The sequence below is a fragment of the Gymnogyps californianus genome, chromosome 16, assembly GCF_018139145.2.
Source record: "Gymnogyps californianus isolate 813 chromosome 16, ASM1813914v2, whole genome shotgun sequence".
Taxonomy (NCBI): Eukaryota; Metazoa; Chordata; class Aves; order Accipitriformes; family Cathartidae; genus Gymnogyps; species Gymnogyps californianus.
In genome coordinates, this window is record NC_059486.1 from 13,046,392 (window position 1) to 13,060,509 (window position 14,118).

The 14,118-nt window shown below is 44.6% G+C and overlaps 1 protein-coding gene across 1 annotated transcript in view; it reads left to right on the forward strand.

Moving 5' to 3' along the window:
• Positions 1-6,050, forward strand: part of SBNO1 (strawberry notch homolog 1) — a 35,734-nt gene extending 29,684 nt beyond the window's left edge. Inside the window, exons 30-32 of the mRNA XM_050906914.1 lie at positions 196-272; positions 1,053-1,246; positions 2,186-6,050. Of these exons, the coding sequence (XP_050762871.1) occupies positions 196-272; positions 1,053-1,246; positions 2,186-2,328 (414 nt within the window). The 3' untranslated portion in view covers positions 2,329-6,050. The remainder of the gene's footprint in view (positions 1-195; positions 273-1,052; positions 1,247-2,185) is intronic.
• Positions 6,051-14,118: the final 8,068 nt, after the last annotated feature.

The window sequence follows — 14,118 nt, forward strand, 5'->3', positions numbered from 1 at the left end:
CAAGCATTTTGCTCATCCTTTGAGATGGCATTTCCATTGAATAGCCTGAAATTATAATAATAATGTACCTCTCCGCCATCATGTTGGTGCTCCCTCTTTTCTTATAGTAATGATCAAATTGCTTTTGTTCTGTGCAAGTCTTGATCTGTTTTACATTATTATTACTATTATTCTCGCTTTGAATGACTTTTCCAGGTACCTTCTGAAGACGCTCTGCCACACTGGTTAGAGCAGTACAATTCTTCTGCGGATACCTGCACCCATGCTTATTGGTTAGTATTTGTATGCACATAGACGCTTTAACTTAAACTGTTTACCTAAACTGGTTTATCACCACTTCTGTTCTTGTGCTATTCATGTGAAATCTTGTGTTTCGTGCTTAAGAAAAATTGTCCCATGACCAGTCAAGTGACCCAACCTTTGAGTGGAAACATGAAGCTTTGCGTTTGCCCTTAAAGTCCCAATAGAGTAGATGAATGCTAACGTATAAATTGCACTCCAGTAGAAGTATAATGACCCAGGAGTAGCTTGTGCTTTAAGTATCTTCATCTGATCTATTATTGTGGTAGGATAGTTCAGATGTTATTTGGGGGGAAAATATTTATGCTTCACGTAGAGATGAGAGAGATGTCAGAAACAGCTGTTCTTGTGCTACCTCTTCTGTGTCTGAACTCAGCAGCTGGTGTCTTAATTCCTGAGGAACAGCATAACTGGTAGAAGTTTCAGATTAATATTGGAGCTTCTGAAATACACTGGTCAGATACCAGTTTCATATGTAACAGACTCCGGTTCTCAAGTGATCTAAATGAGTGGTATCTTTCACTTAAAGCTCTGCCTGTACATTTTGAAGATGTTGGCCTATTTAGGACCACACTCTCAAAGCTTTACCATTAGGGCATGCTGTGGATAAAGTATCCTTCCCTTACTGTGTACTTGCAACCCTCGCTCAACTCTGAATACATGTTAAATAACTTCAAGTCTCATTTTTAATTGAATTGGATACTTTCTGTTTGCAGAATTCTTTTGAAAGCTTTTTTTTCTCTCTACTGTAGGAGAGGCAATTGTAAGAAGGCAGGCTTGGGATTAGTTTGTGAAGTGGGACTCCGCTGTCGAACTTACTACGTCTTGTGTGGTTCAGTATTGAGCGTCTGGACAAAAGTAGAAGGCGTTCTAGCCTCTGTGAGTGGTACAAATGTGAAAATGCAAATAGTTCGTCTAAGAACAGAAGATGGGCAGAGGATCGTGGGTAAGTGGCTTGTCTGCTCCTTTATTTCCATCTTGGAGTAGAAGGTAGTTGTAACTTAGAAGTCACTCTATGTTGAAAGTCCTGTAGGAGACTTTATAAAGATGCTTACAAGAGAAGAGGCTCGTCAGTGTGTATGTCGGGGAGGGGCACAACTGTTGAAATCTGTGTTTGTAGTACAAACACTGTTTTGAGTCAGGTTAAATAAGGAAGAAATTTTTTTTTCAGCCAGGCTTTGGAACACTTATTCTCTCAGTTCTTTTGATTTACTAGGAACAAAAACGTCATATCCAGCCTGTTCCAGCCAAGCTGCCTTTGAAACCATAAGGGCTCCACTTTTTCCCCACTTCTCGCAAAGAATAGCAAGCCCTTGAAATGGTTGTTTTCATGGTTTTTGAGCTACTGAAAGTCACACGTAATCAATAGTTTAGAATGACTTCAAGATGATTGTGTCATTTCTTGTCGCTAAACCTCTTAGTGAAGCTCTCACAGCAGGTGCCTCAGAGGCTGAAATCTCCATATTTTTTTTTTAAACGTGGACTTCCTGTGGATGTGTGATATCATGGCAGCTCCTACGCTAGAGGTTGAAACTAGGTTTTTCGTGTTTAAACTTTCATGATGTTGTAACTTCTGTGAGACTAGAAAAGCAAAAATAGCTGACTTCTCGTTTTATGTGGCAGCGGGTAACATAAGAATAAAACTTGTCTTCGGGGCAAAATGGCAACTTCTTTCTACTGCTTCGTGACCTAAAGGATCTAGTGACTTCTGAAGATAAACCTCTCGTTGAGAAGCAGAACTTGTAGCTGTGCTTGATTAGACTTGCCATTGGAAACGGTCACTGTTGACCGTTGCATAAATTAAATGGTGGAATCATCAGCCTGAGGTTGTAATGAACAACTTGTTTGCATGCCTGTGAACCAATTGATTTGTTGCTGTTTTCAGGTTTGATCATTCCTGCAAATTGTGTATCGCCCCTTGTAAACCTCCTGTCAACGTCAGACCAGTCTCAACAGCTTGCAGTACAACAGCAGCAGATATGGCAGCAGCATCACCCGCAAAGCATCACCAATTTCAACAATGCATAAGAGGACAAGCTACAGGTGTTGACTTTGGTGTTTGAGGAAAAGGCTGTAAAAGCATATCACTTGCATAAAAATCAGGGACAGATTCCAAAGAAATACAACTTTTTCAGTTCAGTTGTGTGCTCTCAAATACTTTGGGAATAAAGACATCTAAAAAGGTTGGTAGAACTGAAAGCCAGCAGTTGTTTATGGTGGTGCATCTGTCTTTCCTTATGCTCTCTGTAGTGCTTCCTGTTTGCTTTTACTTTTGGCCTTTTAAGCTACAAACCACAATTTGTTTGAAAATGCTTGAAAATCCCCAAGCAGGCTTTATTTTTATCTTGTTATACAGTGCTCAGGGTTTAACGCAGTGCATCAATGCCATTGCTGTGGGAGATATCCTTGAATGCATGTATTGAGTATATATATAGAAAATATATATTGGGTTTTTCTCTTCAATTTATGAGTTTATAAAAGCATGAAACCTAGAGGTTGCACATCATGCATTCAGGTTCCTTCCCAGTTTCTGTTTGACAGTGCATGTCTCTGGAAACGGGCATGGACAGGATAAACACACAAGACAGGAATTCAGAGAGAAACACAATCTTAGTTGTACAGCATTGGTTATTGCATTTTTATAGTGTTTATACCCAGGTGTTGCATTTTTTCTGGTTCTCTCCTGGGGGTTATATATTTGAGTCTACAACATGTTCTTTTTGTGATAAACATCTTAAATTAAAATTAGTTCATTTTTAATGTATTAATGGTATTCCTAATGTGTACTGCAAAGATGGCTGGATGCCTATTTTCCTTAAATTGAAGCATTTCCTTAATCCAGGTGGTTATGGAAACTTAAGTGCAAATTCACTTCCATCTCGCATACAATCTTATATTTTTTACTTCATTAATGTAATTTAATTTGTCACTTGTAAGATGAAACCTTACTTGAGCTGTAAATTAGAGAATGGGAAACACTTGAGGGTTCCGCTGTATGTGCTGTTTCTGTTACCCAGTAACTTGAATACTGTTTAATATGTTGTAAGACATTGTAGAGTTTATCTGGAGCTGTTTAAAAGAAATTGTAATGTACAAATGTGAATAGTCACTTATCTATAATATGGGTAAGTTTTGTTTTGCCTATAATAGTAGATGTTTATAAGAAAGTGAAGGACAATGTTTGTCATTTCTTGCTTGCACAGGTTGCACTATTGAAAAATTGAGATTGTATAAACCTGTCCAAAAAACCTACAAGATAATGATCTTGTAGATGTCAAATAAAAGTTATTGTACTAACAAGAAGTGGAGTCTTGTTTAGGCAATCACTGTATTCCAAAAAAAACTAACAAGTCTGTACAATTGGAATTCGACAGGACTTGGCATGTTCCAGTCTGCTTTAACCAGGCTTCTGTCTTGCAGTCCAAATATCTCAGTTGAACTCATTAATGAGGCAAGAAGCAAACTGTGTTTAAACCTTGATGCATATTTCAAGTAAGGCTCACCTGACAGAGCAGCAATCCGCGGTAGCGTATGTCACTTCTCTAAACACTCGGTGAGCCAGATGCAAGTGTCACAAAGAGTTTTTTCCATAAGTAACGGGGCCAGAAGTTCCACAACTTCAGGCTGAAACGAGCTCCCTTACGGGAATTATTTCGCTTGAGGTTCTGTAAACGCTGCCTGCGCCGGCACCCCAGTGCGGTAACAGAGCGCCCGCTTGTCGGCAAAGGCGGGCTGCCTGCTGTCCTCAGCTCCCGGTCCGAAACGGTCACGGGGATGAATCCCCTGCACACCCTTGTGACTAACTGGAAATACCGATCTAGAACAAATCGGTATGCTCCCTATTGCCGTAGCGCCTGCTGCATCTCTATAAAGTACTTGTAATGCAGGTGGTAGGTATGTTGGGAGTTTTTTAATCCTCTGGCAGGAAGGGGAGGCTTGCCCGAGTGCTGTGATACCAGTAGGAGCTGATTACGCCCTGGAGAACCGTAGACCACAGACAGGGTGTGGGGGAGGATGTGCACGTGTTTTGTACCCACCATTGGATGTATTTGGCATCCATTCCAGCAAAAGTAATGGGATTTGGAGAAGTGTGTTGACAGATTACTATTGCAGCAGATAGTGAACCAAATAGCTAGTAACAGCAAGCTGTGTGTGGACTTTGCTGTCTTTTTTTTTTTAATTATTTTTATTTGGTGTAGAAATTTCTACCATCTGAGATGGTAGCATAATAGTTTAGATCTTAATCCTCAGTAAGATGGTTCTAGAAGTGGTAGGTTCACAAACAGTGATTTTCTTTTTTTTTTTTTAATAAGTCATTATTTAAATATACTTCAGTTCCTAAGTGTTCTTCTCAGCCTGTTGTGCTAACTTTAGTTGTTAGGATGAGCAAACATTGAATTGGATATTCTCTGTATTGATAACCAAACCACACTACTTTATTTCGGGAGTTCATAGCGTATGCTGTTCACTCACACCGTCTTAAAGTTCCCATGGACTTGAGTCCCCTGGAGGGAAAAAAACCAACAGTACTTAGAAGATCCATAAGAACTGTTCCCATTCCAGAAATCCATTCCCCCACTTGCTCTCCTTTGCCTGCTCTGCTACTTGCCACCATCAATGCCTTGGCTTTGTCATTCCGTTACTAACACATCTGCATGCACAGCTCTGGAGTGTTAGAACATCTTAAAGGTTAACATCCAAAAAAAATTGGCCTTCAAGCTACAGAAACGTTTTCTCTCTTGAAAATTCCTGCTCGGTGGTTGGGGTGTGGTTTTTTGATAGTAGTTTGTTCCTTGCAGGAGCTGCTGATAAAGCTTGGGGGAGAGGAGGACTATAAATAGCACTGTGGATGGGATAAGGAACGGCTATGCGGTATCCTCTTGCAGCACTGCCCATGAGACAAACATCCTCACAGGGAGGAAAAAGGAGAGACCAATTGTCATGTCATAGAAATTAGCAGGCTGGGCAAGACTGGTCTCGGTATTTTTCCTACCTGTGGGGCATTGATCTGCTTTGTACAAATCACCATCTGAAATGGATATAAAATTTATAAAGGCTAGATCGGGGCAAAGCTAAATGTAAAGTGATAGTAATGTCTGTACTGCGTGCGTTTTGGAAGCATGCTGTAGAAGGGGAAATACATATTTAAGTTGACTTGGGAATTGAAGGGATAAAACTTTGGGTTTTCTTTTTTAAACTATCCCTTGACAGCAACTAAATTTTGACTTGTTAACTAGTTTCATACTTAAGATGTCTGACACAGCAAATGCAATTATAACCCGCTAAAAACCCCCTCTGCACGGCAAGTTTTCAGGTTTTTTTCCAATCGCTGTATGGTCCGTTGGGAACACACACCTCTTGTAAGGACTTAAAAGTTCCCCAAAGATGCTAGTTGTCTAGTCAGTGTGTAGTATCTTCTTTGTAAATGAAGAAAGCTCTGCAACCTGTAAACATTTGTCAAGTGAATTATCAAGGGGTTTTTGTATTTTTCTTTTGCGTTTGGAATAAGCTTCATTCAGATCCCATCGCAGTCTGTACATATATGAAAGAGTATGTATGTATATAGAGATGTTAAAGGCTACTGAATTATTGAATGTAAATAACTCTTGTTTTCCTTTGTGTTTTTTTTTCTTCATGACCTTCCCAAGATGTATTCCTATTTTCTCAACCTGCCAAACAGGCAGTTTGTGTGTACTTTGAAATATATATAGCATATATAAAACTTCCAAGGGATGTGTGCATACATTGTAGATGTTATATGTTGTCATCATTTTTTTCAAAACTATCAATTGTCTGTCTTCCATGATCCTTTCGACGCGATGTGGTTTTATTCTATGTTTTTAGCGTGTAATGCATTTTCTTGAGAGAAATGGATTCCTGATGTCTTTCAGTGACTGGTACTATTCACTTCTTGGTGCCTGTATCGGAGAGAAACAAATATTTGAATTTTCATGTAGTTTGTTTTCTTTAGTCTTTTCAGTGCGTTTCAGATCTTGAGCTTTAATCCCAGATACATTTCCATTTTCTTCCACTTAATAGTATCTCCAATTGTGCATTCAGTGAGCTCCTACAATACGAGTTCCAGAATTAAATGCATCGGCAATAGGACCTGCCCACTGTCCTAACATGTAAAAGTACGATTACTACATTCATATTAAATGTTAACTGTCTTAAAAGCACTCTAGAAAGGCGGGTAATTTGAGAGTAGAAAAGATGCATCTGTTGTAGAGTATTTCCTGGGAAAGTTTTGAGCTTTGTGTAATGTCTAAAGGTGCAAAATGGAGGTAATGGAACTTTCTTACCTTTGAAAAAATGGTGCATATTTTTAATTGCCAGATAAAAATACATATATTTATATCAAAGTTAGAGATTAATGAGTAATCCCTTGAATTGTCTGTCTCTTATTTAGCCCTTAAGCTTCCAGCAGTTGTCACACAGGTTTTGCCCTTCCCCTCTGCTGGGAAGGACTGTGTCCATACAGTTGTTTCCTGAATTAAGTGGTTTGCAAAGTCCGTTGACTGGAGAGTCGTGGCAAGAAGCGTCCAGCTGCAAATAGCAACAAAATACTTCTGGTAGTTTCTGTGGTCAATACGAGCTTTAACAATGAATGTGCAGAAATAACGGAGGCGTTTTTGTCGTGTACTGGCAGCGGCAGTGCATGGTTCCGTGTCACAGACTCTCGTGGTAAAGACTGACAAAGTTGGCAGAAGCGATAAAGTAACGCAACCGCAAACAGGCCGGAGCGCAGAATGAGCCATGGGAAACCTCGAGGGCTGACGCTTCAGCCGAGAGCAGCGTTGGCCTCAGTCGCTGCTGAGGTTGTACGTTGAGTTTGAAAAGCAACAACTCTCTTTTTAAGGAGAAAAACATGAAGGAGGGAAGAAAAGACTGGAAATACCAGTGTTTCTCAGCCACAATTACAACAGCTGAGGGCAGACTGCCTCTGAAAGCTTATGCTACAGAGAGCAATAAGTAAAAACCTAGCGAGAACTTACTTGATTTGATGTGCTCGCTATTTTTCAATTGGTCCAAAATAATTTTTGAGTGAATGAAGTTTGAGGCAGTAATAAGATTGAAGAATAGGAGCTGGACAGGTTTAAGCTGAGGCCAAAACGCATATAAGGAATTTTTTGCTTGCTGTGTCGTGAACCGATACCGCAGGTTTTTGTGGAACTGCGCGCCAGGCGTGTAAAGGATGCTGACGTTTCTTTCCAGAAGACAGACGTCTGTGCTGAGAGGACAGACTGAAAGTAATGGATCTGGTGCACTTAAGCAGGCAGCTTAACCGATACAGAAATACATTTGGATTTAAGCGATGTCTCTTTGTTTATGAAAGTCCTGCAGTGCTTAAATACCTGAATCAAGCTGTGTTAAGTTCTATTCTGTAAGACCTAGGTTTGGTTAGTGTTTGTGAACTTTGTTCTGCTTAGGGCATAACTTTAATGAGACAGGTCACCTACGGAAGAGTAGTTTTCCTATACTTGATTTGCACTGGGAATGATAAAGAGACATTTCTCCCGACATTCCTGATTACATACATATTTATGTATCTACTGTCTGATTTGGAGAGGATAACCAGAAAAATGCCAGATTCATTGCAAGCGCATAATGGCATTGTTATTTGCCCAGTCATTTGATTTATTTTTCAGTCATTGACATGAAGTCCCCCGGCCTACTGAATTTTATTTGAGGTGGGTGGTCGCTGCCTCAGCATCTTCCAGCAATCCTGTGGAGGGGCTGTACCGCACCCCTGCAATGTTTTTTGCTGTGAGACTACCTCTGCGCAAAGGATATGCCTTTTTTTTTTTAAAGTAGGACTTTGCTATTAGTGCTTCTTCACTCCACACCTTTCAAGGTGACAGAATTCCAAAAATGCGTAACATTTAAGATGAATTGTACGTGTTCTTTTTATTGCCTGCCCTAATTGGAAACCTTTGCCAACCATAAAGACTTCATCCTCCAGCGCAGCACTGCGCTGCGTGTCCCTGCGTTCTCCATCTGAGCAGACAATACCTGCGCATGCCAACTGTCCTCGTACAAAGCGGCAGAACTTTGAGTGCCCGGCAATAAAATATTACAGCAATGTGTAGAAAGATTTATACTCACAAAAATGACAAACTGTGGAACATGATGAGTTCTGTATTGAGTTCTCTTTTTTTGGTAAAAAAAAAAAAAAAAGTTAAATAAATTAAACCAACTACTACTTTGGGGTTTTTTTTTCCCTTTTAATTTTCTGTTGTGGAACTTATCCACGCAGGTTGTTTATACTGGAACGCCTTTCAGCAATACTTCTGCATACATTAAACATATCCATTGTCACTCCATTTTAGGATCCTTCAGACTAGTAGAAGTCATGTTGTAATAATCCAAACATCTTTTCTTTCAATCCACTTAAATACCTGGCACTTAACCCGGTTAATTTTGCTGGTTAATTAAACTGGCTTTATTGGTAGTTAAGAGCTGATTCACGACATTCTCTGAATGCTAATTGTAATGATCTTAAAAAAGGGAGGAGAGTTTATAAAAACTGTATCAAGATTGGAAAGTATCAACTTCTTCATATTTTAGGCATAGCATGCAAATATCTTGCCTTTATCCAAATAGTTAGTTTGGGATAAACAGACTAATCTAATCTTGGTTTTGGAAATCATTTTGTATTGACTTTTACTCTCATTTTCCCCAAATCTGGAGAAGTGATGATGCCAAGTTCTCAGCAATAAATGAAGATGCCCAGACCTCAGAATTTAATTATTCATTTTCATAAAGCAGTAGACTTTGTTCTGTAAGTAAGGGAGAAATGTCTTAAGAGAGGTTTTGGTTGGCTTTTTTCCCATACGTAAATAATACACCTTAAAAATGCCAGAGAGGCAGCTCGTGAGCTGATGGCTTCTACCTTTGGAAGTCCAGGTCTGGTTTATATGTTCCTTCCTTCCACATGTATAAGCTGGAAGAATTGACTGTGCCTGCTAAATATACAATGAATTGCAGGGCATGAAACAGATCTGTATCAGCTTAGCCAGAGTGACTGAGTTAAATCATAAACCAGGGTGCAAGTGATTTAATTACTCCTGGGTAAGATCTCTCCTGAAGATACCTGGAGTGAATAAAAACATAGATGGGAGCAATGAAACAGTGAAGATCTGAGCCTGCAGCTGGTCTCCGCAAACTGTCCCCAGCGTTACCCTCTCCGTGCAGGAGAAGTGGGCTTTGGGAGCTGGGCAGTGCTGCTTCGCCCAGGCAGCGCTCGGGATCGGGATTTCCATGGTGACTGCTCCTGCCTGCTTTCGTGAGGGACCCCCCAGTTCTCCCATCCCCAGCCCCAGTTCGGGCCTTGGGGCTGCAAGACGGCTGCTGAGCCACGTGCGTCCCACTGGCCCTTTGCTGCTTTCCAGGGTGGACTCGAGCAAAACACTGGTGTTTTCTCCCTTCCCTGGCAAGAGAAAAGCACGTCCCAGGCCCACGCACTCCTGGGGAGGGGAGGATGCCATGGCCTGGCCTGCCCTCCTGAAAGCCCTTTTGGGCAAGTGGACCACGCTTCAGGGCCTTGGGGGCTCTGCCTTTGGCTTGCGCCTCAGCCACTATTCGATCGCTGGCGAGTCTTGGCCTCAGACTGCACTATTTAAATTACAGACGACGCTGTCTCCTGTGACGAGCGTCTGCCAGGGCTGTAAATCCTTCGCATCCGGGATTGTCCCTCCCTTTCTGTGCGCACACGTAGAGCCCCCGACGGCCCCGGCGCGGTGGCTGTCAGGCTGCAGCGTCCGTAGGGGTGGCTGGCTGGCCGGTGGCTCTGCAGGGAAGACCCCCAGCGTGTCTGCTTCAGAGAGACTTGGGGGGACCCCGCGGCCTCCCCTCTTCGCTTTTGTAAGGGGTGAAGAAGGGCTTTGTAGGCAGTGTTACAGGGCAGGAGGCTGCTGCTGTCACTCTTCAGGTAGATATTCAGGCAGAGTTTGATTATTTGGCTGCCTAAAAATACTTAGCGTTTCCAGGCCCTAACGCTGTGGGCATCACCCTGTCCCACTGCCTCCGCTGGGAGAGTGAAATCCAGCAATCGGCACTGCAAGACTCCACACCCACGCACTCACTGAGCTGGGCACAGAGGCTTTTACACCAACGATCCTCGTACGCAGACACCAGCTTAGCAAGAGACATCTTCAGGGCTCTCACTTCTGCGTGAAGCTGTGTCCTGGGGCAGGAACTCAGCAGACGTGTTAGACTCATCCTGGCAAAAGCTGTGTCTGAGGCTCTGGCCTGGGCAAGGGAAGCTCCGTGCCCGGCAGCGTCAGGCGAGGTACAGCGCCCGACCAGGGACCACCGAGGAGCCGCCCGTACCACGCGCTGCACTCTGTGAGACCGTGCTGTCGTGTCGCTGGGATTTACCCCCTGGTTTTCCTCCTTCCCCCTTCTCTCTGCTTTGTGCTCTTCTCCCCCCTCGAGTTGTCGCGAAGCTCCACATTCCTTTCCTCACAGTCATTTCCATTTTCCAGCCCTGGGCTTCGCTTCCACTCTCTCCTCCGCTTCCTTTGCTCAAATGACCAGTAACAAAGCAACTAGGGATGCTCCCATCAGGCTTTACAGTTGGTGTCTCAATGAGGCTATGAGGGACAGAGGTGTTTCTGCCTCTCGATTATTTGTTTCAGGAATATGTCACTGGTCTGGTGAAACTTGGTTTGCACTTGGAAGGTTTTCTGTGAGGCTTAACTCCAATGTGTCCCTCCAAAATGTAATTCGATTCTGCAGCCATCGCAGATGTCACATAGACGCTTATTTCACGTGGACACAATTTGATCAGGGCATTTGGGTGTTTGACACCAGCCTGCGTACGGGAAGCACTTCAGGCGAGCCAGCACTCAGCTTTGCTGTGGATTCCTCCGCTCCCGGACACAGAGCAGGTTGAGGAGCTTTCCCAGACAGGGCTGGGATGAAAGCAAGTCTCCGAGCCTCCTCTGCCCCAGCCAAAGGGTGGGGTATTCCCTGCCTTGGGCCCACAGCCGCACAGGGCAGGAGGCAGAGGCAGGGCCGTGCCGCAGCCCGGCAGCCCAGCGGTGCCAGCTCGCTGCGCCCTGGGCTGGGCCGCCCTCCTTGGCACAGCCTTCAAGGGCTCGGGAGTGGGAGGGTAACGAGAGTCCAGCCCGCAGGGCAAGAAGGGAGAGTCCTTCCAGACAAACTGAAGGAATCGGGCAGGGTGGAGCGCTCGTTTGTCTGGAAAGACGATGCAGGGAAGCCCTGTAACTTGGGGATAACGTGATAATCCATCCCTGCAAGCAACGGCAAGGAAGGAGGAGCCCCTTGGCCCGAGCCCCCGGCCGGGCAGCCCGCTTGGCTTCACCCTGGGCTCAGCAGGGCAGGGAGAGCTCTCCTGCTGGCTGAGGGGGGCTCAGTAGCTTTATTTGCCTGTTCTTAACAAGCAAAATGAAGCTGTTTCCTTTCTGCTCTTATTTTCTTTGCTGGTTTTCATTGGAATCTGTGCTGGTTTTGATATTGGTGCCTGGTACTTGTTTGCCTGGCAAACTGCAAAGAGGAAAACTCTCATTAGAGAGATTCCAGGCCTGTGCTTTTGTGGCTGAGGGCTTGGAAACTTCTCACTCCCGCTCTGTGGTCCTCCAGGGAGACCTCCAGCTGAAGCAGGAGAGAGCAGGCTTGCTACTCATGCTATCTCGAAGGTAAACCTAGGGTAGCATTAAGGCCTCTTTTATCTTCAACATTTCCAGTCTCTTCTGACAGCTTTACAGGTGTTATTTGCTTTTTCTCCTTCTGGTACACGCCATCTCTAAGGCAGAATGTCCCCCTCGAAGATGGAACGAGCCTGGAATCGGCTCCTCAGCCCATAGGGCAGCACCCGCCCGGCGATGCTGAGCAGCTGTCTGCCTGGCAGGGCTGTTCCACTTGGCAGCCAGACAAAGGACTCAGGAGTAGGAGGAAAACAAGGCTGGGAGGGAAAGTCGGTCCAGATAACACGACATCTGGCCTGGGAGGAACCATCTGAAAGTGGGGAGCAGGGCTAGGCTGGGAAAAAGTTTGTCTGGGAGAATTTAAGGGGAGAGCCTGTCCGGAATAGGCATCTAAACTTCGATCCCAAATTGCTGGAAGCCTGGCTGCTGACGTGGGCCAGGCGCTGGGAGAGGATTTCCTGGGGCCTGGCTCACGGCTGCTGCGGCAGCGCTTCTGGCTTCGGCGTGCTGTATCGCAGCCCCGTGCCGTATCGCAGCCCCCCTTGCAGAGGGTCTCAGAGGGCTGTTTCCCGCAGCGGGGGAGCAATCCAGAGCTTCCAGGGGTATTTTGAGGTGTGAGAGGAAAAGGCAACAGGGTAGAGCTGGGGAATCTGCATTTCTATTCAGGATTGGGCATCTCTCGTGCATTTGGGTGAGGATGGGGCAGTAAGCAGCAAACATCAGCCAAAAAGCAGATCACAGTAGAGGGACACCAAGGGCTGCCGGCTTTCTCTCGGGAACAGAAAGAGCAGGAGGGAGACCTTGTACCATCAGTAGGAAGCAGTTGGAAGGAACAGAGACAGGAATGTAAGGAGCTGTAGCAAGGCGATAAGAAGGGAGCAACAATGGTGCCAAAAGGGATAAAATGCACAATTTTCCCTCGGCTCCAGTGTCCCAGACAGCCCCAGCAGCATGCGAGGTGTCCCTGGCGCAGGGCCTGGGGAAGGAGGTGTGCTGCACCGGGAGGTGCTGGCTCATTACCATCCCAGGAAGAAAGGTACTCAGCTCTGTAAAGTATCTTTTCAAATGGTATTTATTAGAGCTGACACCCACTTGCCTCTACCAGTTGTGCTCTTCAAAGAGGTTAAGCCTGCCTTCACTCAGGACTTAAAAAGCTTAATTTTCAGCCTAGGTCTATCAGAGACTTTTCACTTCGTTTTGGATGATCATCTTAGTTCTAGCACAAGAGAGCAGTTTGGAGACTTGCAGATGAAATTAGCGCTCAGAAGCTTGTAGGTGCATCTATGATTATTTTATGTATGATGCTAGATCCCTAGAAATGTGGGGATAAGTATTTGAACATAAACTCCCTCCAGAAAAAGGAACAAACTTCCCGTCTCTTTCCCCTTGCTGCTACACGGGTCTCTGTGGTGGGTAAAGGACAGTTAGAACATGCCCAAGTCACTCAATTCATTAAGCCTGACAACAATTAATTACATTGAAATTAATGCGCAAATGTAATGTTTTACACATGTCAAAGACATGCCAGGAAAAAACAGGGTCTTGCCGTGCCATCTTCAATTCCTCTCATCGTCGATTTAATCCAAGATGATAAGAAACAAGCCTAGTTTGCGCTCTCCGTTCGCAGGTCTCCGAGAGTGTTACAGCACAGCTCTGCAGACACCGACGGCTATTTAGCTTTATTTCCAGATACAAGGGGACAAACAAGTTTGTCTTAAAGCATGGCCCAAGGCCGTCCTGACAACCAGCTGCCAGCGCCTTCCAACGTCACACTTTGCATGCGTATTCCTTACGCCCTCGCCAGAGGGGTACGGCATCCAACCTCGCAGGGCTTTGGGAAGGGAAAACCTCCTTGAGATCAGTCAGAGCTTGGCTAAGCAGGGGCTGGAAGGCTTACTCTGTGGAAACACTGGCTGCTGAGTATTCCCAGTGGTTTGGGAGGAGCAGAGGTGAGAAAGTCAAACCAGGAGAGGGAACAGAGAAAATACAAAGAAAAGAAAAAGAGGAGGGGGACAGGGTGAATGTTGCAGATCTTGCACAACTGAGAAGAGGGAGCTGTACCTGGAAAATATATCATCTGCGCTTGCAGATGACTGAAGAGACAGGCACCTCTTACTGTCCATCCTCCCTTGCTGAAAAACATAAG